At 47.4% G+C, this 23,167-nt stretch overlaps 1 protein-coding gene across 5 annotated transcripts in view; it reads left to right on the forward strand.

Annotated features, from left to right (window-relative positions):
* The window catches only part of DGKG (diacylglycerol kinase gamma), a 128,119-nt gene that overhangs the window by 45,368 nt on the left and 59,584 nt on the right, over positions 1-23,167 (forward strand). For all 5 annotated transcript variants that reach the window (XM_060010983.1, XM_069540643.1, XM_060010980.1 and 2 more), the window contains exon 12: positions 17,060-17,150. In XM_060010983.1, the coding sequence (XP_059866966.1) occupies positions 17,060-17,150 (91 nt within the window). The remainder of the gene's footprint in view (positions 1-17,059; positions 17,151-23,167) is intronic.

Consider the following 23,167-nt stretch of genomic DNA (forward strand, 5'->3'; position numbering starts at 1 on the left):
GTAGGGAGTCAGCAAATGCTTTTTGAAAATATCAGCGTTGAAAGTATCAATGAAGGAATAAATTATTCTTCCAAGTATTTCCAGAGCCAAAATGTCAGGGTTCCTGAAACACGGGGACCTTTATATACTGAGCCTTGCCGAAGGGTTAGGATAGTGCGGGCTGTTAAATCAGACAGAGACCCAGGGAGAGAGGAGGAGAGGTAACCCCAGGGGGAAACGGAAAGAAGAGGATAGAAATAAGGGGAACCAGCTCTGCTAACCTGGGGGAGTTAGTACATATCAGGGCCAGAAAATCTATGGAAACCAACCAACTTTCGTACAAACTCTGAACCTTGATGCACGCTGTTTGCTTGTGGAAGTAGAAATCCATTTTGAAAAAAAAGTCCGTAAGTCATTCTCTCTTTTCTGCCCCCACAATTTCAGATTCTCTCATGCAGAAGTTGACTTAGGTGGCTTTTAAACTTAGCAGAATGTGTTTTTTTGTTTGTTTGTTTTTAGCTCCAGAGAAAAGAATATCAGATCTTATTCACCCTCTATTGTACTTTACTAATTAAAACGTTGGAGAATTACTGTCCTTTTGTATAGGGGCATTTCTGTGATACAGAGTCCATCTTTGTATTTAGAGCTGATGTGATCAGCATATTCATTCCAATATATTTTCCTTAAACTCTTCATACTTGCGCATGTTTTATTAAAAGGAGTTTGGAAGAGTAATAGATACTCTCAAGAAAGATTCAAGTGATTAATTCCTCATTTAAATCAACATCTGCTAAAGAAAATTTTACTGCATTCATTATTTGGCCAAAGGAAATTCTGAATTCATCTTCTTGCTATACTTATTAGGAAACTCAGTAACTCTCTTTAGTGAAATAAGTGAATTATCTCTCAAGAAACCCTGAGCAAATGGCTTTCCAACTCCATATCTCAGGCTATGTCACCCTTATGTGAAATGTAGATGCTAATCCCTCACGAGTTAGTCACTGCTCTGATTCTTAATTTTCTGGCGCGTAAATGGAAATTACAATGATCTCACAAGATGCTTATGAGAATTAGAGGAGATAAATAAATGGATTTGAAATGTTTCAGGTGCTGGTATGATGCTATTCGTTATACAGGAATTTGTCAGGAGAACATGCAGCAGTATATATATGAGTACACGGCAGAATCTCTCACTTAAATGCATAGTGCTGTGATTCTTACCTATAATAACAACATATAGAATCTTAGCTTTGGACTGGATTTTAGGTTTTAACCCCCTTCCCAGTATAAGCATCCCTTCTACAAACATCACTCTGAGAAAGGTCTTCAGAGCTCTGCTTTGAAGATTACAGATCTCTACTTTGAAGATTGTAGGAGTGGTGGGGAGTTTTTTTTATTTGTTTTTTGTTTTTTTTGCCTTACCGCTTCACATTTTACTAAGAAAGCCTTTTCCCGATCTTCTAATGCTCTTCAATGAACGAGGGGCTCTCCTCGTTCCAAGAGTGTTCTTATAGCCTCAAGTTGCCAAAGTATCAGGGACTTAACATAATTGCTGAATATTCATGTTTATTGAACCTACACTTAGGTTGAAATTCCTCACTGTCTAGTAACAAGATGTTTTCTATTCTGTTGAACGAAGAGTCCCTTTAATCTTGAAAGTGGACCGTTTTGGAGAGCATTCCAAAGTGCCAATCAAGACAAGTACCTTACCTTGCCTTTGAACTCAATGAGCTGAAAGTGTGTCTGTAATCTCCAGCTTTGGGTTACCGTAGGGCAAGAGGTGGTAGGAATGTCATGGATAAATTAAAACCCCAAACTGTTAGTTTCAGTGAAACTTTTATTGGAACCGTCAACACAGAGCATTCTAGTTAATCAGGTTCTCCCTTTTGTCTTCTGTCCCACCTCGTCCCTGAACGTGGGTAGGGAGAGGGATGGAGGCTGCTTATAATCAGGGTTTCTGCAAACACGTGCAGGGTTGGGGGTGAGGATAATACAACAGGATGCCCTCCAGCTTGAGCTGATGGCCTGGTTCATGATTTGTACTTATAATCGTGTTCCCCACCCAGCTGGAGATGAGTGTACTACAGAAAAATTAAATGACCAACAGTAAGTCGATGGGTTAGAAAAGAAGAAGAGATCTGGGGACTGGATAACTTGTCCCTTAATTATCAAGACTTAATAGTATAATGTTAACATTCATAATAACCATCCATGTGTGCAAAGTGGGAAATTCAGGGGCAAGGTAAACATGAACTTAAGCTACTTCTGCAGTAGTTAAAGGACAAGTTCGTTACTTGGTGTTCCATGATTGCTGAATAGTTGATAACTTACCAGGTTATACCTGATTTATAAACATAGAACAACTGAAAAAAAATTTCCCCCGAAAATGTGGGCTTGGGTTGATATTTCATTTCTGTGCACATGATCTTTACAAATACCAACAGCTTCAACTCTTACTGTCCTGCAGCTGGTCAGACCTTCAAACCAGACACATATTAGGACTCATAACCAAAGGTACCAGAGCACAGATGGAAAGGATCAGATTGGGAAGGAAGTGGGAGAGACACTTTTGAGGCAGCTTTTAGGAAGATTCCCAGGAGGAAACTACAGAGGTCTATATGAGGGGTCACAAATCCAAATGTCAGCAGAGACAGGCAGTTAATGTAAATGAGGGAAGTGGGAGGAAATAAAGCTTTAAGGAGTGGTGGTAACTCTGGCAAAGTGGAGAGCACATACCCTGTGTAGTGGGAGCAGCCAGTACTCAGCTCTGGTCAATTGTTGCCAGGTTGGAAAGCAACCCAGTGTTAACAGATCTGATTTCTCAAGAGAAGCTGGGCTCCAGGTGTTTATGTAAAATATCTTCCAATTTTAAAAACCACTGTGCAAGTCAAACACCTTTCCAAGCCTCAGAAGATCTGTAGGCCCCTCCAAGTTGTCACACTGATGCCCAGGAAATATAAACTCAGGGATATGATGAGGGCCAATTACTTTTTTTCTCTTTTTTGCTCCACCATGGTCACAAATTATTGGTGTTTCAAATGTAAACTGGTCTCCTACCGAAGGAGAGAATGAATAGGCTTGAGGAAACCTAAGAGGTCAGTGTCTTTGCATTGATGAAGGGTTCTTAGACATCCTAAAAGAAATGATCCAGAAAGAAAAGGCACTCAGAAGGTCAAAGAGAACATACAGCAGAATCAGAGTCTGATTAATAAGTAGATATAACATAGAAATAAAGAGGGAAGGCCCAGTCCCTTTTGGGGAGAAAAAAAATTAAAGCATGAGATTGTACCCAAAGGAGATAGATTTGGACCTTCTGGAGAAGGGAAAGTAGAACAGCTAACAGGATCATCATGAGGTTTGATGAGCGCCTATGGGAGTCACTATCAGGTTGTCTTCTTCAAGCAGTTAGCATTGGTTAGAGTGCATCCCACGGGATGTTAAAAGGAGAGGCACAGGAAGACAGGGGAGCTCAGTCACGGGAAAATTCAAAGTTAAATCTATTTCTTTTCTGTATGATAATGTAGAGCCTTTAGTATATGTAGATTCTAACCTATTGAGACCATGCAAGAGCAGGATAAATTATTTAGTCTCCCAAATTTAGTTGACCACAGAATCCCCATACCCCAGAGCATCTTGTGAGACCAATATTTTGCTGAATTCACGTTAGTGAAAACCCCTGCATTAAAGACAAAAAGGAGTGAACATGCTCAAATAACCCATAGACTATTTCTCCCTTCTGGCCATGGGTGTGGGAACAAGTCACTCATCCGGAGGAATCCTGGTTAGTATCTCAGGTGACTCTGGTATCTTGGGTAGGAAACTAAGGGACATGGTGCCGAGGTGATGCTCTAGTCTCTTCCTCAGCCGTTAGTCAAGATTTTTGAGGAAACAGGCATGCGTGTGTGGGGAACACGGGCTGCTCTGGAACTGAGCTGAGAACGCCTGTTCCTCGGGACCGTGGATTTGGACGCTGGGCCCCTTGGCAAGGAATTGGGAGCTTGTCACATAAACCAAGAAAAATATTTTTGGCCGGAGACTTGAAGACTAAACAGGAGAGCTTTAAAATGAGATTTAAAGGGGATAAAGTAGAATGCTCAGATGAAACTCTAAAATCACAACCCACAGAAGGGCAGCAGGTGTGAGCTAGAAATAAGAGGCCTGGCAAAGGGGGTGCTAAGCAGTTCTCCGAGGGACTGGCAGTGGGGTCATATCCACAGTGGGGACACGTTTGCCAACTGCACAGCGAGGGGGCAAAGTGAACAGGGGAGACAAGCATGACCTCCGAGACAGCAGAGATGTGGTGGGTAGAACACACAGAAAGGCCTGGGTTCAGAACGCCATGCTAGGTCAGGGTGACAAGTTCACATGATCACAGTCACTGAAACAGGTGTTAGGAGTGTGTACATAAGTAGAAGAAGTCACAGACGTCAGAGTGGAAGCAAAGCCGAGAGCATACGGATGAGATTTTCAAAAGGGCGAAAAAGAAAGGATTTTGCTGGCGGTGTATACTGCAGTCTTCTCAGGCAGAGGGAGGCTCTGGCTGATGCTTTCCTATTTAAGATTTTTTCTAAGCAGCACAGGAAGAAGATGGAATAAAGATGGGAAGAGGGTATTTGTTCAGGTATCTGCCCCATCAAATGAATTGTTGACTTGCCTTGCTAACAATTTCATGATTTAAAAGGTAGAGGGAGCAAGGAGGGAACTGCCTTACTCTGTATTTAATTCTGACCAGGAAGCATCCAACTGGCTCATGGTGTGGAAGGCACAGGAAACTTCGGAGAAAGTAACCAGATCATCATGCAGTTTTATGAAAGCCAAAGGAAGAAATACGATGCATACTTAAGTCGTGCCCTTTCCTCCCCTTCCTACCTCTTCTGCTTCTTACTTCCCTCTGGCACCTCCAGTCCCAGTCTATTCAGAACTCCAGCCCAGATTTCAGGGTGGCCACCAGGGATTTTAGGGTGGAAGAGTCCCCATGTTTCTTTTCCAGGAAGTTGAGGAAAGCAAATATTCTCCAATCCAAATTCAGCAGGAAAGACGTGCCGTTTGTGTTTCAAGTTGGGACTCAGAATCCATGAGGCCACAAAGCCAGTTTTATACGTGGCAGTGGAGTTCTGTTGCTTCATTATTTGAGTGTATGTCGGAGGACCCACGTATACATTCTCAACTGATATTCCCAACAACCCCTGCAAGGTAGGGAATATCATACCAATTCAAAGATGAAGAAACTAAGGAAAAGAGACTAAATGAGTTGCCCCAGGCCACATAGCAAGTAAGTGACTGACCTGGGGCTGGAACCCAGGCCTTTCTGGCTTCTAACCAGGGCTTTTTCAGCTCTACCAAGCTGTCTCCAAAACTAGACATCGGATACCTAACAGGCTTATTGCCTTTGGTCGTTACTCTGAGAACCCAATCTCAACATAACATTGTTTCTATGGGAAAATGTGCTCCGAGTGACAAACAACTGGCTTAAGCATGGAACTTTTGTAACCTGACCTGTCACAAGTGGGGCAGCGCCTCGAGCTCAGAAAGGCCGGTCGTGGGAGGGAGAGACATTCAGCCAGCACCCCTCAGACACCACGATACCACTCGAGGCCAGTTGCGCATTCGCCAAGAAGCAGCAGCCTCAGACGCATCTGCAAACTAACCACATAGCACCCACCACAGAAGACAGGTGTGAGGACCACGTGAGGGGACCCTTTGGTTCCTAAAGGAGCCAGTGCAGGTCCAGCACAAAATAGACACTGGATAAGTGGGGACTGAGGGATTCCCAACAGCTGGGGGTGAGCTGGATTGGAGGGCATGGAGAGGGAGGGGAAGCTCTGCCGTCTGTCTCGGAGCCTCCCTGGGAATGCTGGTAGGTGAATTACGGTAGGGTGAGGGTGTGGACCTGCTTTGGGGGCTTGCCTCCTACTCCCCCAGACAGTTCTTCCGTTTCTAACCTTGGTTGGTCAGGACCCAGGAAGTGGCCTTCCTCAGCAAGAGCTTCTGAGGGCTTCCTCAGCCTAGACCTTCTCCAGGTGTTCAGGGCTATGTTCTAACCAGCCGTCCTCCCCACTCGGCCCTAACCGTCCCCTCCTGCCTTCGGATAGCAGCTTCCTGGGCCGATGGATGTGTGAGTGCTGGCAAAGCGTAGCTGGGAATCAAAAACTGTACAACAGCTAAGCAGTCGTTACAGAACCTTAGAGACCCCACACGCATCTGCCTCTGCCCCTTTCCCTCCGGGAGCAGGATTGCTTTTGGTCCCCGTATTCGATTTTGCTGTCTGCAAACTGCGAGCGAGCTTATTCAGAGCCCCGTAGCCTCAGCCAAATGGGCCTGAAGGGGATTTTCATTCCACAAATAAATCTTCAAAGGGAGAAAGGATTGCTAAAAACAGCCAAACTCGGTGAGATTTTTATTTTATTTTTATTTTTACGTTTTTGGATGGGGGAAGGTAACTGTTTTCTCTTGGCAAGGACGGATACTGACTGCAAGACACTCTAGACACTCAGGCCCTCAGGAGAGGAAAACCCTAGCTGCCTCACCAGCTGTCTCTCCTGAGGGTCGCCCCCAAAGTGGCAGGACCATGTGGTGGCATTCCCATCACTGTGGCGGTTCTCATGTCGGGCTTCGGAGAGACCCCGGTGCCTCAGAGCATCAGAGGCCGTGAGTGTGCTCGGTACCCGTGGATGGAGAGCCTGAGAGAAGCCTCCCTGTTTGGGCCTGGGTGTGTGCCTGCACACACGTGTGTCCCCGGGTGCTGCCCTGGGGGAGGATCCGGTTTCAGACTTTGGCTGGCTTCGTGCTGGAGTCCTGCCCTTAGCAGGAGATACTGTCGGGTGCCGGGCAGAATTCGGGAGCACCGACCAAAGGAGACTCTGTCCCTAGTCCACGGAAACAAACTGTCTTGTGTGCAGGTGAAGGGTCACTGCTCAGAGGGAGCAGATTCTCTGCAGCTTAGAATTACCCTTGAAGGGGGTAGAGAGACTGCTGTGGATGAGGCCAGTGGGTTTGGCCCTTTGTTACTCTGGGGCAACAGTGGAGACTGGAGACCAATAGGGAGACCCAGACTGCACGCTCTGTGGGGAAAAGCACCGTGGGGTCCTGAGCAACAAGCCGGCCAACCTCGAGCTGGAGCTCGTGGCCTTCCCGTGGCCTGAGCAGTAGATGTGATCAAAGCCAGCCCACAGGCAGGCATGAGAATGGCCGCAGCTTTGCAGTCACCAGCTCTTGTGGCTTTGGCTGACCTTTCCACTTCTCTCAGATGCCTTTGGGGCATAGCCGGAGGAGGGGCGGGGGGAGTGGAAACGTAAGGGATAAGGATGGGAAGCTGGGAGCTGGGGTTCGAATTCCAGCCACTGCATCCTCGAGGACTGGCCTCAGTTTCCTCATCTGTACCCTGAGAAGGCTGCTACGGTTCAGAAAGGAAGTACCATCCGGAGCTGGTATGGAGTGACGGTTCCGCATGCGCCCAGATACTGTCCGATAGTGCACTATTTTTATTTATTCTTCACCGCCAGCCCCCACCATGGGTGCCATACTGAATAAGATTTCTGTCAGCCGTAAGGCTGTTCTAAGTAATCATTCATTTTCCATCTTTATGAATCAACAATATCCATTTGCCATTCAATCAGTTCCTCTGGTTGCCAAGAGTAACCGATGTAATTGATTTTATTCCATTTCACATCACAAAACACTTTAACCCACTAGTTAGTCTGTGCAGTCTTTGTTATGAGTAAATGCCCAAGTACTATTACATATTATGAAATGCTGACAGCAACTCATGGACTCCTTCCATACTTTGGAATATTCCTTGCAACCTGTGATCTCCTGGCTGGGAACCCCTGGACCCCAAAGTTCCCTTAAGTGCAAACACTCTGTCATCTGTGATTTTGCAGGTAGCTTTTCACACATGAAAATGACTTCAGAAGTGTCTTCATAGGTTATTAAGAGGATTCGATCTATATACTATAAAATACATGCTAGGCGGGTTTCTCCCTCCTTTCTTGATCTTTTCATTTTCTTTAGACCCTTCTTGAACTCTCCCCTCTTTCTTGTTCCCCATACCTCTGCCCACCCCCTCCTGGACTCTGGTCTCCAGTCCTCCCGTCCATTCACCACCCTAGATTTTTCTGAGCGCCATGAACACCAGTCTTGTCCCTAGTATGGAAAAAAGCCAGGGAATACCTCGCCCCTTGAGCTGAGCCAAGACAAATCTGTTGGCAAGAACAGCGGGCACAGGAGTCACCCTCAGAGAACAGAAACAGCTATTTATAAAGCCTGCTTCCTGACGGCTGGGGGCTCACGCTCCCTTGTACCAGAGGGGTCACCACGTCCTCTTGGAAGAGCCCCTGCCATCCACAGCTCTGTGCCTGCCGGCCACCGAGTGCCATTCCAGTGAACAGTGAGAGCAGGGGACAGCATGCAGGGTGGATTCGATGTGGTGACAAGCTCTCTGATGGGCCAGGGCAGCTGGGTGTGCAGGTAACACAGATGGCCTCTGCAGCACCTGTGAGGTGACAGTCACTGGTCCCTTACAGGACTGGACATCCTGGCCTTAGAACTAAGCCTACCTACCTTGGCTTTTATTTTTCTTTTTGAAACCTTTGTTTTGTTTTTTTTTTTGCTGTTGTTGTTTTGCGGTACGCGGGCCTCTCACTGTTGTGGCCTCTCCTGTTGCGGAGCACAGACTCCGGACGCGCCGGCTCAGCAGCCACGGCTCACGGGCCCAGCTGCTTCGCGGCATGTGGGATCTTCCCAGACCGGGGCACGAACCCGTGTCCCCTGCATCGGCAGGCAGACTCTCAACCACTGCGCCACCAGGGAAGCCCGAAACCTTTGATCTAAACTTTAGTTAACACAATTACTAAACATCCAAAAGCACTTGGGATTCAAATAATGTAAAATGTTAACAGATAAAGTAGTCTCGGTATTATTACTAACAGTCGTCATTCAGCTCAAGTTGCATTTGCCCTTCCTGTGTTGCTATCATACCTGTCTGGTTGTGCTAGATTACTATTTCCCTTAATAACCTGGCACCAGTCTACTATCTTTAGTAGTCATAGCAATACCACCACCAGTAACCCAGCAAACCCATGGTATTAAGTGAGATCATTTGTTTTTGTTTTTTAGTTGAGATGAACCTTATGAAAATGTACACCTAGTGTACTGAAGTAGCCTGTTGGCCAGGCACAGTTCTCCCTGGATGTGTGGGTTTTGGCCTGTACAGTGTTCTTTTAAAGAGTTGAACTGGTTGCCAACTCTAATAATCAGGCGATTTTACGTAAAAACACATTTCTGGCATCTCTGTAAAAAATGGCAGCCCTGGCAATACTTGGGCCCACACTTCTACACGGCACTGGTTGTGGTGCACGTGGGCCCTCCGACCCTGCCCTGTATCCCGTTATCTCAAGTTGTTCACGGAGCTTGGAGAAACCGCAGAAATCCATCGTTCCGAGCCCTTCATTGTAGGATGAGGAAACTGAGTCTGGGAGTCCCCAAGTAACTCTTGTGGTATCACATTCTAGTGTGTATGAGAACTGGGGCTGGAGGGGAGTCTCCTGCCCACTGGCCCAGCATGGCCCCCATATCATTCGACTCCCTCAACACAACACAGAGCACGATCATGTGGGCAGCGTCTGCTTCACTGGGCTGAGAGAGGCCTAACTGACTGTTCAAGTCATGACCCACTCAGGGAACCTGATTATCAAAGTCCAAACCACAAAGAGGAATACCTTCACTTCAAGGGCTCCTATTTCTAGAAATAGCTCTAGTGTCTTCTTTGTAGCCTTCTACGTCCAAAGAAATGTTTTCATGTTTCGATGACTTCAAAAGTCTCCTGCCCTTAAAACTTCCTAGATTATCAGAAAAGGGCCGCCAGAAGCTCATTGCCTTTGCTGGTGAAAATGCCCAGCAGCTAGCTTCGTTTTTCTTGTGGACATCCTTGAAGACAGGCTATTCATAGGCTGTCAGGATGGTGACTGAATCCAGCCCTAAATTGCTGACAAATATAAAAGAACATTTTTAATTTGTCTCATTTTCCCCTCATCTGTCAAATGAAAAGATTCAACTACTAATCAATATTATTTTCTTAGAAAGCAGAGGGAAATTAAGAAAGCCCAGAAATAGAATCAACCCATGGTGTCACTACTGCTGTTTGCCGCTCCTCCATGTGACTGAGAGTCCCTTGGAGCCCAGATAAGGGGCTTCTGCCTCAAGAACAGGTTCACCGGGGTAGTTTAGAGCCTGACAGTGAACGTAGGAGTTTCGTGGACCTGGAAACCAGCCTCAGGACAACTGGTTAAGGATTAGTCATCTCCAGCTGAAAGGTGATTATGAGAAGGAAAGAAATGGTGGGCCAAAAAAAACTCAGGAAGAGGGATGCAGAAAAAGCAGTCCAGAAGTCATTAAAACATTGTTAGTTTTATTTTCTTCAAAAAATATTGGCTGCCTGGGATAGACCCGCACACTGCTCCTGTCCCTACCCCTGCAGCCTTTGGGGAACGAGTCTCCCAGTGAGTGTGTCTCCTAGCAACAAGATAGAACAGTGAGGGAGCGCTTCCCACGTGTTAAACACCTGCTTGGTGCTTCGCATTTGCCACGTGAGCTTCACAACTCTGCTGGGTAGAAAATAATATGCCCGTTTTGTAGAAGAAGAAATGAAGGGTCAAAGAACTGAAATAACTTGTCTAACCAGGAAGTGGCAGAGCCAGGCAGGAACACTAGCCTCACGGATTCCAAATGCCATGTTCCTGTACAACTGAAAATGAAACAGACAGAAACCAGTGCCCCATGCAGCAGCAGCAAACCTCCGGCAAGGGCTAAGGGGAAAGTGGCGGGGGAGACATCTTCAAAAGACAAGAGGAACGCTGGCAGTCAGGCCATCTACTTAGCAGGAAGAGTGGGGGCTTTGTCAAATTATAGGGTATCACATGCCTGTTGGCTTTTACCAAAGGCTTTGGAAAGGTGCTGGTGCTGGTAGAGGGAAAAGGGGAAAGGGAAAAGAGAAGATGAGGCAGAGGTGAATTTGCTTCAACCTGTGAATTTCTTATTTGTATCAAGCGTACCTACTCATAGGATTCTTCCAAGAATGGAAAGAGATAATATATGTAAAATATTTATCAGAGTGCAAAACCAAAAGCCCAAAGCCTCCCTGATGAGAGGCTTTCTCTACTTCCAGATCAACAAATAACCTGTTGATTATATGCTATACCAATCTGCTCTGCCAGTGTAGACAGAACCAAAGAATCCAGATTACTGCTCTCTGGTGTCTCGGTACGCAATGACAGTAGGCTGGGAGCTTGCCTTCCTTCCTGTTTTCAGAGCAGCTGAGAAACCTTGAGGGAACCCGGCCTCAGATAGGCCTGCCAGTGAAGTCCTTGGCGACAACCTCCCAACATATACAAAGAGAGGGTCTGTCTTGTCTTCTCGGTGTCACTTGGCCTGAAGGCAGCCTCCACCTGAGGGCCCACCATTAGTGGGCCTCAATCATGCAGGGTTCTGGGGGCCATCTCCACCTGATCAACCTTTATCCCAAGAGGAGTCTCTTCCTTCTTCTGCCCCTACCCCCATGGCCCCAGTCTTTGTACTTTCAACCATTTTAGTGGCCAGGACAGAGGCAACCAAAGTAATCCCCCTCTATATTATCTAATATAAGGCTAGCGGCAATTTTTCTGAGAAACAAGATATGTGACCTTCATTAGGAAGCTAGTACTTTGATTATTGACAGGCCATCGGTGACATTCAATCAACAAACTTTTAATGTGTATAGGGGATGAGGGCCTATAGACCAAGAGCTGTTCTAGATGATTTTACATGTCTCATTCAGTATTTATAACATTCTGTGAATTAGGTATTTACCCATTTTATGAGTAAGGAGGCTCAGAAAAGTAAAAAAAAAAAATGCTCAAAGTTATACAACCCATAAAGGGCAGAGTCAGAATTTGAAGGCAGGGCTCCTCGATTCCATCGTGGGATCTTTGCATTAGGCCACACTACCCTCTCTTGTTATGAGTGGCCAAAATTGGCCAGCGTTGAAGCTGAAGTTGGAGGTACCCAAGGAACAATTTACGTTTGTCTCCCAGCTTTCCCTGTTTCACTCTGTGTAGGAGATGGTGCAAGGGCACTGCCTCTGCCTCATTTCTGGGTGAGCAGAGAGAATGAAAGGTGCAGGGTGTCCTGGGAGCATCTGGCTTTTCTAGGGATCAATTCTGGTCTCCCTGACTTTCTGAGACTGTGTAGATTCAAGACCAGGAGGTTCCTGTGACAAATCCAATCGAAACTCCTCTAGAACCTCCCTGGCCACTGGGACCTGGGGGAGGGGGGTGGGGGGCGACACACACTCTTCATCAGACAGCATTTCCTAGTGCACGGTGCAGCCACTAACGCCCCAGGCCCACACCTGCATCCATTTCACAGCCTCGTGAAGGACAACCAGGGCAGCCTAGGCAGTGCAGTAGGAGCACACACCACCACACCACACAACATGCAAAAGCATGACAAGATACCGTGGCAGGGGAGCAAAGCACAGGCTCTGGGGTCCGACAGTCAGGGTTGGGTGCCCCCTCCGCACTTATCTGCTCTGCAACCTTAGGCAACTTACTTCTCCCCCAAGTCTTCCCTGACTTGTAGTGATAGTACCTACTTCATAGGGCTCTTCAGGGAATCGAAAGTGATAGTATTCGTGAAATGTTTAGCAGAGTGCAAAACCAAAGAACCATAGCAATAGAATGTATTTACTTCTAACGAAAATGTGCCCGAATTAAAAGAGGAGAAATAAAAGCTGTCAGATTTTGTCTTTGTTTTTTTTTTTTTTTTTGGCCGTGCCGTGCGGCATGCGGGGATCTTAGTTCCCCGACCAGGGATCGAACCCATGCCCCCTGCACTGGGAGCGTGGAGTCTTAACCACTGGACCGCCAGGGAAGTCCCAAAAGCTGTCAGATTTTGAACATAGTTCCCTGTGGGGCAGAGGTTAGCATCTTGGGGAAGCTATTAAAAGTATGTAAACTCTGTGAGGCAGAGATCTTGCCTGTCTTACTCATCACTTATCTCCAGGCCTTTATGCAGTGCCTGTTCCATAGTATGGCTCAATAGATGATGTATGGACGGGTGAATGGATGGATGAATGAATGTGTGGGTGGGTGGATGGATGGATAGATGGACAGATGAGCCACAACACAAAAGTGCTGTCCTTCAGTTACAAAGAGGACTGCCACTGGAGAATTGATCTCCTGTGCCACTCTCTCAGGGAACAGCACCTGCCAGCAATCATGCCACCTAAGACAAAAACTTGGGTGTCACTTTGACTTCTTTCTTACTCACTCCTTACAACAAACCAGCCCTGTCAGTTCCACCTCCTGTATTTTAGCTTGTGAATCCCTTCTCTTCTCCTGAGCCCTACTGTCACTACCTTTGTTCAGGTCCTTCCCAATTCTCTCCTGGGTTTCTCCTGAGTTTCTACACCACCTAAAAACCATTCTCCAGGCCCGCAGTCTGTACCCACCCCTTGCAGTCCACTCTCCAGACTTGGGACAGAGTGATCTTTAAAAAGCACAAGTCTGTTCAGGTCACTACTGCCACCCCCTATCACCACCCCCACTTAAGGATGGTCCATGACACACTACAGACTTTAAGATAAAGCTCAAACACCTACACATGGCATCCCAGCTTTTATAATCTTGCTCCTATCTGCCCTTCCAGCCTTATCTGGCCAATCCACCCCTCCTTGAGTTCCAGATCCCCTCTAGCAGGTCTATGCTCTCTCTTACCCTGTGCCATTGCTTGGGCTTTTCCCTCTGCCTAGAATGTTCTTCCTCCACCTTCCCTATTCCTTTCCACATCCTTCGGAACTCATCATCTACCTAGGATGAGTGGTGGTCCCACTAAGAATTGGATGTCCCTCCTCCTAGGTGGTCCCAGTGCTTAGCACACGACCCTATGATCTGTTTCCTTGGCTGCCCTTCCCAGGTGTCTGGCCCGTGGAGTGCTGTGTTTTGTTCTCCATTGCACCTAGTACACCCCATCTAGTCCTGGCACAACGAATATTTCTTGAATCGATAACTACTTTGTCTCACACCAAACGTGCACTTTCTCAAAAGCGTATTTGCAATCAGCATCACGTCTTGGACAATTATGTGACCAGTCAAGATAATTAACCAGGGATTAGGGTGTGGTCTGTGACTCTGGAAAAAATCTATTAGATTAGACATGTTGGGAACATGTATTTTTAACCAAAAGTCAAGACACATGATCTGACAAATATGATCACATATTTTTCTGTCCCAGAAAAATTTGAATGTATAATGTCTACGGCTACCCAACCTGATCTGTCATTTAACCTTATTATGTTATCCAAACATGCCAACTCAAAAGACATTGAAATTATAACTGATAAGTAAGTAGCTGACAGTTTTGGTGAGTTTATCATGCAGCAAGCATTATGGGAAGTGCTCTGCAGTCATCCCATTTAATCTTCTCAACTACCCCTTGAGGCGGATCTTTTTATTATCTCCACTTTACAGATCAGGAAACTGAGGCTTAGGTTACACAGCCAGCAATGGACACTTAACCAGCAATGGAATAGCAGTCTGTTTGATCCTCTCAGTCATTCTGTGATACTGACCTAACCATGACCTCTTAACCTTATTAGATCATCAGAAGAGCCACTTCTGGGCAAAAATAGCTTGTGGCTTCTGGAAATTTTATTAAAACTCTAACTCTCCTGGCAATAACTTTCAAAAGTCATGATTCAGACCAGCAGTGATATTTCAAGTGGAATCATGATGCGGGTCTCCTGGCTGCAGAGATGCCTTCACTGCTGCAGAGGCATCCTCAACCTTGACAATCTGTGTTTTTCCTGTTACTGGGTCTTTTGCCATCACTGTCTATTGAAAGGCACTGACCCTCATTCTGTCCTCCCCGAGGAATCCTCTCTTTCAGGGTTAATTGGTCTGTCCTCTTCCTTGGGTGTCATTTCACTGGGATCTAGAGCAATGTTTCTCAAAGTCCTGACAGCTGACCACCTGCATAATGATCACCTGGGCACTCATAAAAATGCGTATTCCTGGGCCCCGCCCCACAGCTCTCACACAGAATCTCTACAAATTGGACCCCAGGAACTAGCATTTTAATCACATTCGCCAAGTGATTCTTACGAATACTAATGTCTCAGAACCACAAATGTAGTCTCCAGATCCTCACAGCTCCAAGTGTGATCCCTGGACCAGCGTTAGCAGCTTATTAGAAAACAAGGAATTCTTATGCCCAAATCCTGAATGACTGAATCAGAATTTGCATTTCAATGAAATCCCCAGGTAGTTTGTATTCACATTACTGTGCATACAGAGAACTAGTGATCGGAGCAGTGTTCCCTATGCATATCGTGGCAGGCACAGAAAACAAAAGCATTTGTTTGGCATTTCTGTCACACAGAAGAGAATGCCAGCTGTGGCATGGGGAGGGTGGTGCTCAGCCTGCCCCAGACCCCAACCTGGCCACCCTGAAGGCTGAGGAGATTGGTATCTCAGGCGTACCTGTGCCGCAGCACGCTGGTTGAGAAGCAGTGGTCTACTTAAAGCACACCCAGTCCTTCTAACTTTCTTCATGAGCATAACTCCATAAATCTTGCTTATTCTTTTTTTTTTTTTTTTTTTGCGGTATGCGGGCCTCTCACTGTTGTGGCGTCTCCCGTTGTGGAGCACAGGCTCCGGTTGCGCAAGCTCAGCGGCCATGGCTCACGGGCCCAGCCACCCCGCGGCATGTGGGATCTTCCCGGACCGGGGCACAAACCCGTGTCCCCTGCATCAGCAGGCGGACTCTCAACCACTGTGCCACCAGGGAAGCCCTGCTTATTCTTATTTCCTTCATCATTTATCATTTCTCCTGCATACCAAGAGTCAGAAATCTTCCCAACTAGGTCTTAGAAATCTTCACGCAATGGGAGGGCACAGTCTCATCTTCAAGTTCTAGGTGGACTCTTTGAGAAATGTAGAGAGAAAAGTTTTGTCTGTTATTCTAAACAGTATGACCTAAGGAATACTAGGAAGAAATAAGAGCCTTCTTCCCTTTGAAGAATGCTCCTTTCCTCTTAGTCCACAGATCTGAGGATGGAGGATCCGCAACACGCAGAGCGGCATCCTCTCTCCTGAAGAGTGTGCCAAGAAGAATGTGATTCTTTTAAATCCTTCCTCAGCAGAATCTGCCAGCTTATGAACTGGACAGTGTCCCTTCTCTTAGCCAGCCCCTGATAAGGGGATGACAGTTGGCATGGAAGGAATGGAATACCTTCAGAAACACTTCCTGGTGAGACCATCTGATCAGAACGACCAAGTGTCAGGACACACCATCTGACTTCGCAAAGCTCCCGGCTGCGTGGGAACCCCGTTGTGTTTCTTTTTTTCCCCCAATAAGGAAAATGTTGAAAATTTTTAAAGTTCAAAATAGTGAGCTCTTACTTTGAAGCAAATAGAACAAGGATTGTCATAGCCTAAGCAAACACAGTTGAGAAAGAAGTGGGGGGAACTATTGCTAGCAAACAACTCGCGTTTTTTCTTCTCTTTCCACCTTGCCTGCAAATCTGTGTCCAATTCTCTCCACTCTGCTTCTCCCATTCAAAGCACAGGCAAAGCAGCACACATTTTAGCTGGTTTAATGTTGGGCTGTTCCCCCTCTGTCCTGAGAGTGTACATCCCTCAAGTCTCAAAGGGCTGTCTGATCGTCCCTTTGTACCCCAGCTATTGAAGTTCCTCTGCGTTAGTAGTAGAAAGGACAGTGACCAGAGCATGCTGTCCCTTGCCGCCTCTGGTTGACTTTCATGGAACTCCTCCCTTGATCCAGATACAGAGGCAAAGCAGGCCTTTCTCCTTCTCTGACCAGGAAGTTCACAGATCTGTTGGCAGTTCACCCAGAGTAGCCGTGATGTCTAAGAAATAAATGGGTTTTTCTCTAAGTTCATAGCAAGAACGGTTGGTTAAAAATGTTCCATCCCTGATCCAATTAACAAGTACTGAAAACATAAGACTGGGGACACCGACAGCAGAGCTGTGGTACACGACCATTTCAAACACAGAACACTGAGTCATCTTTCTGCTTCTTGGTCCAGGATGAAGAACAAGCTGTGGTACTTTGAATTCGGCACCTCAGAGACCTTCGCAGCCACCTGCAAGAAACTCCACGACCACATAGAGTTGGAGGTGAGTTCCCAAGGCTTGCTGGACCTTGGTTCTGCTCCTGGACTGTTACGCACCCTCAGGACATGTCCTGGAGCGTCCTCAAGAGGTGATCCCAAGTGTAGTCCATTGTACATCCATCCTGTTCCCAACACATCCACGGCCTCACTCCCAGGAGGCTCCAGTCATGGGGCCTGCCTTTCTCGGCCCGTCCAGACCTAGAGGCCCAGTGGACTCAGGGCCGCAGTCCTTCCGGCCCTCAGCCCTCTCCTCACTGTGGCCTTGAAATTTCCCCTTTTCCGAGAGGTGAAGGCAGGTGCTGCCCACGCAGGGAGAGGAGCTGCTGTGAGGGTAGAGGCAATGTCCCAAGCCTGGTAAAAGTCTGGGAGCTGATGGCCACAGGGCTGAGGGGTCTGGGGGTTGAGGCCGGAGGTGGCCAGACATCCCCCAGCTCGCCCGCCGCTGCTTTCAAGGAGCTGACTCACGGGCACCCAGGGCTGGCTTCATGGGCGTGCAGCCTGCACAGTCGCTCAGAAGGACCCTTGGTTTAATGCTCTTCTGACACTGTCTTGAAATTCTTGATGATTTTTTAGCAAAGGGCCCTGTATTTGCATTTTGAACCAGGCCCCTCAAATTACACAGCTGACCCCACTGGTGCACTCGTGTTTTCCTCACTGGGCTGGCACTTGGAGCAGCCTGACTCAGACACTTAGCTTGTCAGCTTCCCTTCCCGGCGGAAGCTGCCCACTTCCCACCTCTCACACCGCATCTGCTGGACTGCTCTCGTGAGGTCTTGTCACTTCTATGAAAAGGTCTGCTTGGTCTCTGGCCACCTGAAAGCCCAAACTTCTCTGCAAACCTGCTGCGGGACCTCAGGCCCATCGGGTCCCTTGCCCATAGTTCTCAGTTTACCAACCCGCACCCCCGCCACCAACCCCTTCCCATGGGATCCAGGCCTGTAGTCTTGTTTTCACTTGAGAAGAACAAGTGAAAGGCCGTCAGAGAATTCAGCCAGGATGGGCTCCTCCCAGCCCATGGGCTTTGTCCCTAAGCCTGCAGTAGCAGTCAAGGGGGTCCCGGGCATCCCTTGGGGGAGGAGCCCTTCGCCTGAAGCAGTATGGGAAAGCCCTGCCACTCCCTGCAGAAGGGAGCCTGCATTCACAGGGAGTTTTCACAAACAAAACACAAAGCCAGAGATTCTGTGCTTCTCTTTGACTCATCTGCCTGTCTCTCCCCAGCGGTTGCCGGGTTACCAACCCCAGGGTGGGAGGCGCCGCCCCAGCTAATCCCCTGAACTTTTAGCCAGCTCAGTCAGAGGGCAGAGAGGCCCAGGAGCCCGGGGCACATGTCCCCAGGTGGTACCACCTCCACCGGGGAAAGGCTGAGGAGCCCGCTGTGCCCGCTGTCGTCTATGGATACGTAAATCCACAGCCAGGGAGCTGCAGGGAAGGAGGAGAGGGCTGGGCTGGAGACTGAACGTGGCTGGAGCTACGTGTGCATTTTTGCTGTTGGCATGATCATCTGCTGGGGTGTCTTTAAATACACCCCAAGTGAGGGACAGCCCTGGCCTAACCACTGCCAGCTGCAGACACACAGCGACTGCTTGTTCTCCCTGCAGCTGGCCTTGAAACTGTGCCCAGAATAGAGCAGCTCAGCTCCCCTGCCTCTGTGGGCCCCGCCCTCCCAGCTCCCAGCCGGCAGCACCCTGGCCCCCTCTGAGTCCAATACTGAGTGGCTCTTCTTCAACCGCAGAGGGGGCTGGTGGCCTCTGCAGGGGGTGAGGGTGTTCACACTGTGGGTCGCTGGGGGCTTTGGGAGCACGTCTTATTTTCCTTAGCTCCCCATAACGAGTCTTTAGTATTTATTCAGGACGCTAAGGATGGGGGGCTCATATGGCAGGCAGCTTCTCACAGCCCGGAGGATTTGGGGCAGGCATCATTCTGTATCCAGGGAACAGTGGGTGGACAGTCCTGGGTCTTGTGATCCAGAGGAGGCGAAAGAGACAGAAGGGGGAGGCGTGTGAGTGACAGGTGTTAGGAGGCTACAGGGCACCACAGGTAGATGTGAGAGCATCAGGGGCCTCAGGAAGAGCAGTAAGAGAAGGTATGTTAAGTGACCTTCTACATGTGGTCACTGCACACAACAGCCCAGGCCTGGGAGGACCAGCACACTCATCAGTTCAAGGTCAGAGATCCCGGGAATGACCGCACACAGGTATTTATACTACATATCATCGCTTCCAAAGCCCTACCACAGCCTTTATTCCAGAGTCACACAACAAGCAGTGAGCTAAGTAGGCCAGGTATTCTTATCCCCTCGTCACAGAAAGCAAGCTGAGGCACGGAGGTTTAGAAAGATAAACAGAAGAGAGAGAAAAGCAACAAGGGAAGAGGGGAAAAAAATCACAGGCTCTGACTGCCTACTGTAATGTGTCCTCATTTGATACAATAACCCAGTGAGGCAAGTATTATCATATTTTGTTAAATGAGGAAACTGAGGCTCAGATACGTTAAGTAACTTGACCAAGATTTCATTGCTGGAAACTTGTAAGACAGGAGATTTTAGGCATCCTGGAAGGAGTTAACTTAGAACACAATAAATAGAGATGGACCTAACAAGCGCTAGAAATTCGGCAAGTTTTTCAGCATGGACGCACTGTTTCTTCCTCCTTTACTGAATGTGAGACCACTTGGTCCCCTCTCAGCTGAGGCAGCTGGGCAGGTTTGCTGAGAAATGCTTTAAGAGAACAGAGGGCACAGTCCTACTGCTCGTTTGAGGAAAGAGGGGGCTCAGGCTGGACAGGAGGAGAGTCAGAGAGGGAAACTGCCTTAAAGTTTACTAAAGGTTTTCCCACACAGCATCTCATTTTATTTTAATCCACAGAACATGCAGGGAAGATATTAATGTCCTCACTTTATGGGTGAGGAACCTGAGGCTGAGAGGTTCAGTGACTTGAGAAAGGGCACAAAGGTAAGGGGTTCAGGGGAACAGATAGGAAAGTCTATTTCTAGTTTCATGTCTGTGTGTCACCTTGGTAAAACTTAGATGGTGAAACTTAAAGCTAAAATGAGCTTATGCAGGGAAGGTCTCCATTGACGGTCTCTCACAAGGAATACAGCCTGTTTTTCAGAGGCTTGTGGCCTATTGAGGCCTAGGACACTTGGTCCCTTCTCTGAAATAAAGCTTACAGCCCAGTTGACAGAACATACAAGAGCTGGTTAATATAATACTTACTTAACCAGTGCTAAGGAAACTGGATCCGGGGGCCTTGAGGAGCCACGTGAGCAATCACCCTGGACACTATTTTGGGGTCAAAGACTAAGGCTGGGGAGAAGGTGACTCCAGATCTACTGTTCACCTGCAGACACTTGGTCTGGGTGGGGGTGGGGGGCGGTACTCGGTGAAAAGGGCTTGGCCTGGACAAGCGTTAGCCCTCCTCAGTGGAAGTGTGTTGTCTGGGCCTCAGTATTCTCATCTATAAAATGGGAAGAAAGGGGTTAGCCTACTCCCAGGGCTATGATTCAGATTAACATTTTCAGGTTTGTTATTTTTTTAAGTTAATTGGCAGTGGTGCTAAGTGCCTCACGGAATCTACAAAGCAGCCCCAAGTGGCAGGTATCATATCACCTTTCCAGAGATGGGGATAGAAGCTAAGAGAAAGCGAGAAGCTCGCCTGAGGTCCACAGCCTCTGAGTGGTCAGGTCAGGCTTCAAATCCAGATTTGCCCAAAACTCGGGAGTTTCAGGGCAGTACTGGCACCTTATTCTAGAGCAGAGATTCTCACGGGTACGAGGTATGCTTGATCTGCTCGTAGTCACATACTTTTATTTATTTTAACATTTCAGATAACATCAAAAGCAGGCATGAGACTTTTACATTTATGAAAAAGAGAGCAAAAAATTGTATATTGCGAATGCATGCTCTAAATGTTTCTTCCACGGGCACACAAAGCAAGCTGTGAAAGTTAGTGCCGTTCCTGGGAAATGGGTGCTCCTAAATTGCGGTTGCCTCTAATTACGAAGCCAGCATGTCACCCACATGGTTGTCCTCAGCCCTGGTCTCAATGTCTCTGACTTCCCTTCCCTTCCAAAGCCGCCTTTGATGTTTATTCTAATCTGACTTTACCTGAATAATCGGGTGGGGGAAGGGTGAGGGAGGGACACAGTGAGTCACCTCCTGCACCCCAGGCCCAGAATAGCCTTGCACAGGTTTTGAGCTGTAGTTACATGGAGCAAAAGAGGCAGGCTTCTGCTTGAGCACTTATTTTATTACAAGCTGTGGAAAATTTTCATTTTACTGGTTAAAAATAAGAACTTCCAAAATTCCTTGATATTGTATCTACTTTTAAACAATGTTCACAAGGGAAGCCTAGCCAGCTCCACTAATATGAACCTCTGCATGGGGAAAAGTGAGTCCAAATGTGGAAGCTGCTTCAAAAGAATCTGTTCCCCAGTATATTTTGGGAATCTCTGCACATCAGTTCCCCCCTTTTAATTGAGGATTTTTTTTTTAATACAACAAGGTTTTGAGAACTTTTTAGATCAAACCCTCCCATTTCCCCCTCACTTAGAATTGGTGTTTGTCAATATTTTGTTGTATTCCCTTCAAGTATCTTTGTAACCAAAGAAATAAAATTTTCTGGATGGAGTCGAGTTCCCACAAGCCTTTGGTGCTCTGCAGCTTGCCTTTTTCACTCACCATTAAGTTCTTGAGACCTCTCCGTGGTGACGTTGCCGGAGCTGGTTCATTTCTTTTACCTGCTCTGTGCTGTGGGGCTCCCACACCATCATGGGGAATATCGCGCCCCGCGATGGGAGGAGAAGCAGAAATGGGAACTCTCAGACACTGCCGGGGCACAGACAGCAGTGGTAAACCACTCTGGAGAGCAGTTTGACAGCAAACGCTGAACTGAAAACGCACCTGTAGGCCCAATGACCCAGCAGGTTCTTCACGTCCTAGACCTGGAGAGCTTCCTGTATGTGAGTTCGCAAGGGGATGAGCATGGAGGTGCAGTGCAGCACTGTTTTATTAAAACAAAACGGAACCAACCCCAAAGGCTGTGTTAGTCTAACACTTCAAAAAGATGGCGTGAGTGAAAGTACTAAAGGCCACTGAATCATATATTTTAAAATGGTTAATTTGGTGTCAGGTGAATTTCATCTCAGTTTTTTAAATGTGATTTTTACAAAAGGGAATGTGCTGGGCACAGTACTAGGGATCTTGAAGCCATAGCATGAGATGGGCCCTGTCTATGAGAATCCTCAATTCCAAAACTAATATTTAGCACAGCCATGTGCATGTAAAGAAGCTGAGTAAATAATGAATCAGATTACTTTAAGATTGAGCTGATATCTTTAGCTACTCCAATCCAGTCAAGTGTCATTACTTTCCAGAAGAGCGAAATCAAGGACTTTACAGGTTCAGTAGCTTGGCCAAGTTCACCCCGCCAGTAAGTGGCAGGAAAGAACCCATGGCTGCCTTGGTATCCACTGGCAATTTTGCACACTCCTCAATTAGAGGGAAGAGAACTTCAAGCACCTTGGCCTCTTCTGGCGTCATCTACACCTTCTCAGCTTGGGCGGGTAGAGCCTTTCAGAGCTTGGAGTGATGAAGGTGGGAACTAGCTAAATGCTCAGCCCATCAACACAGCCACAGTGATTCCAGAGGAGATGAAACGAAAACGTATTCATGGGGAAGGGAAAGTTGAGAAGAGCATTGCAGGGGCTTTTGAGTTCTTAGAAAACAAAAGGTGGCAACCTGATCATTCATCAAACCCTGGAGTCAAAGACTGGAATGGGCCTTAGAGGACATCCTCTCCCGTCTCTGGAGTCCATTCACTTCCTCCATCGAGTCCAGGGTCTCCATCTTTCCAGCAGCATCCTCACTGTGAGGCCACCCAAGGCAGCTGGTGCTCTTCAGATTTCTCCTTCTTGCCCATCCTACAGTTCTCACTGCTCCAAATACCCCAGCCTCAGTTTCTTCCCGCTCCCTCCTACTACGTGTGCTAAATTCTCTTCTTATTATAAAAGTAATCCAAATCC

This window comes from Delphinus delphis, chromosome 4 (genome assembly GCF_949987515.2).
Source record: "Delphinus delphis chromosome 4, mDelDel1.2, whole genome shotgun sequence".
NCBI classification, from domain to species: domain Eukaryota; kingdom Metazoa; phylum Chordata; class Mammalia; order Artiodactyla; family Delphinidae; genus Delphinus; species Delphinus delphis.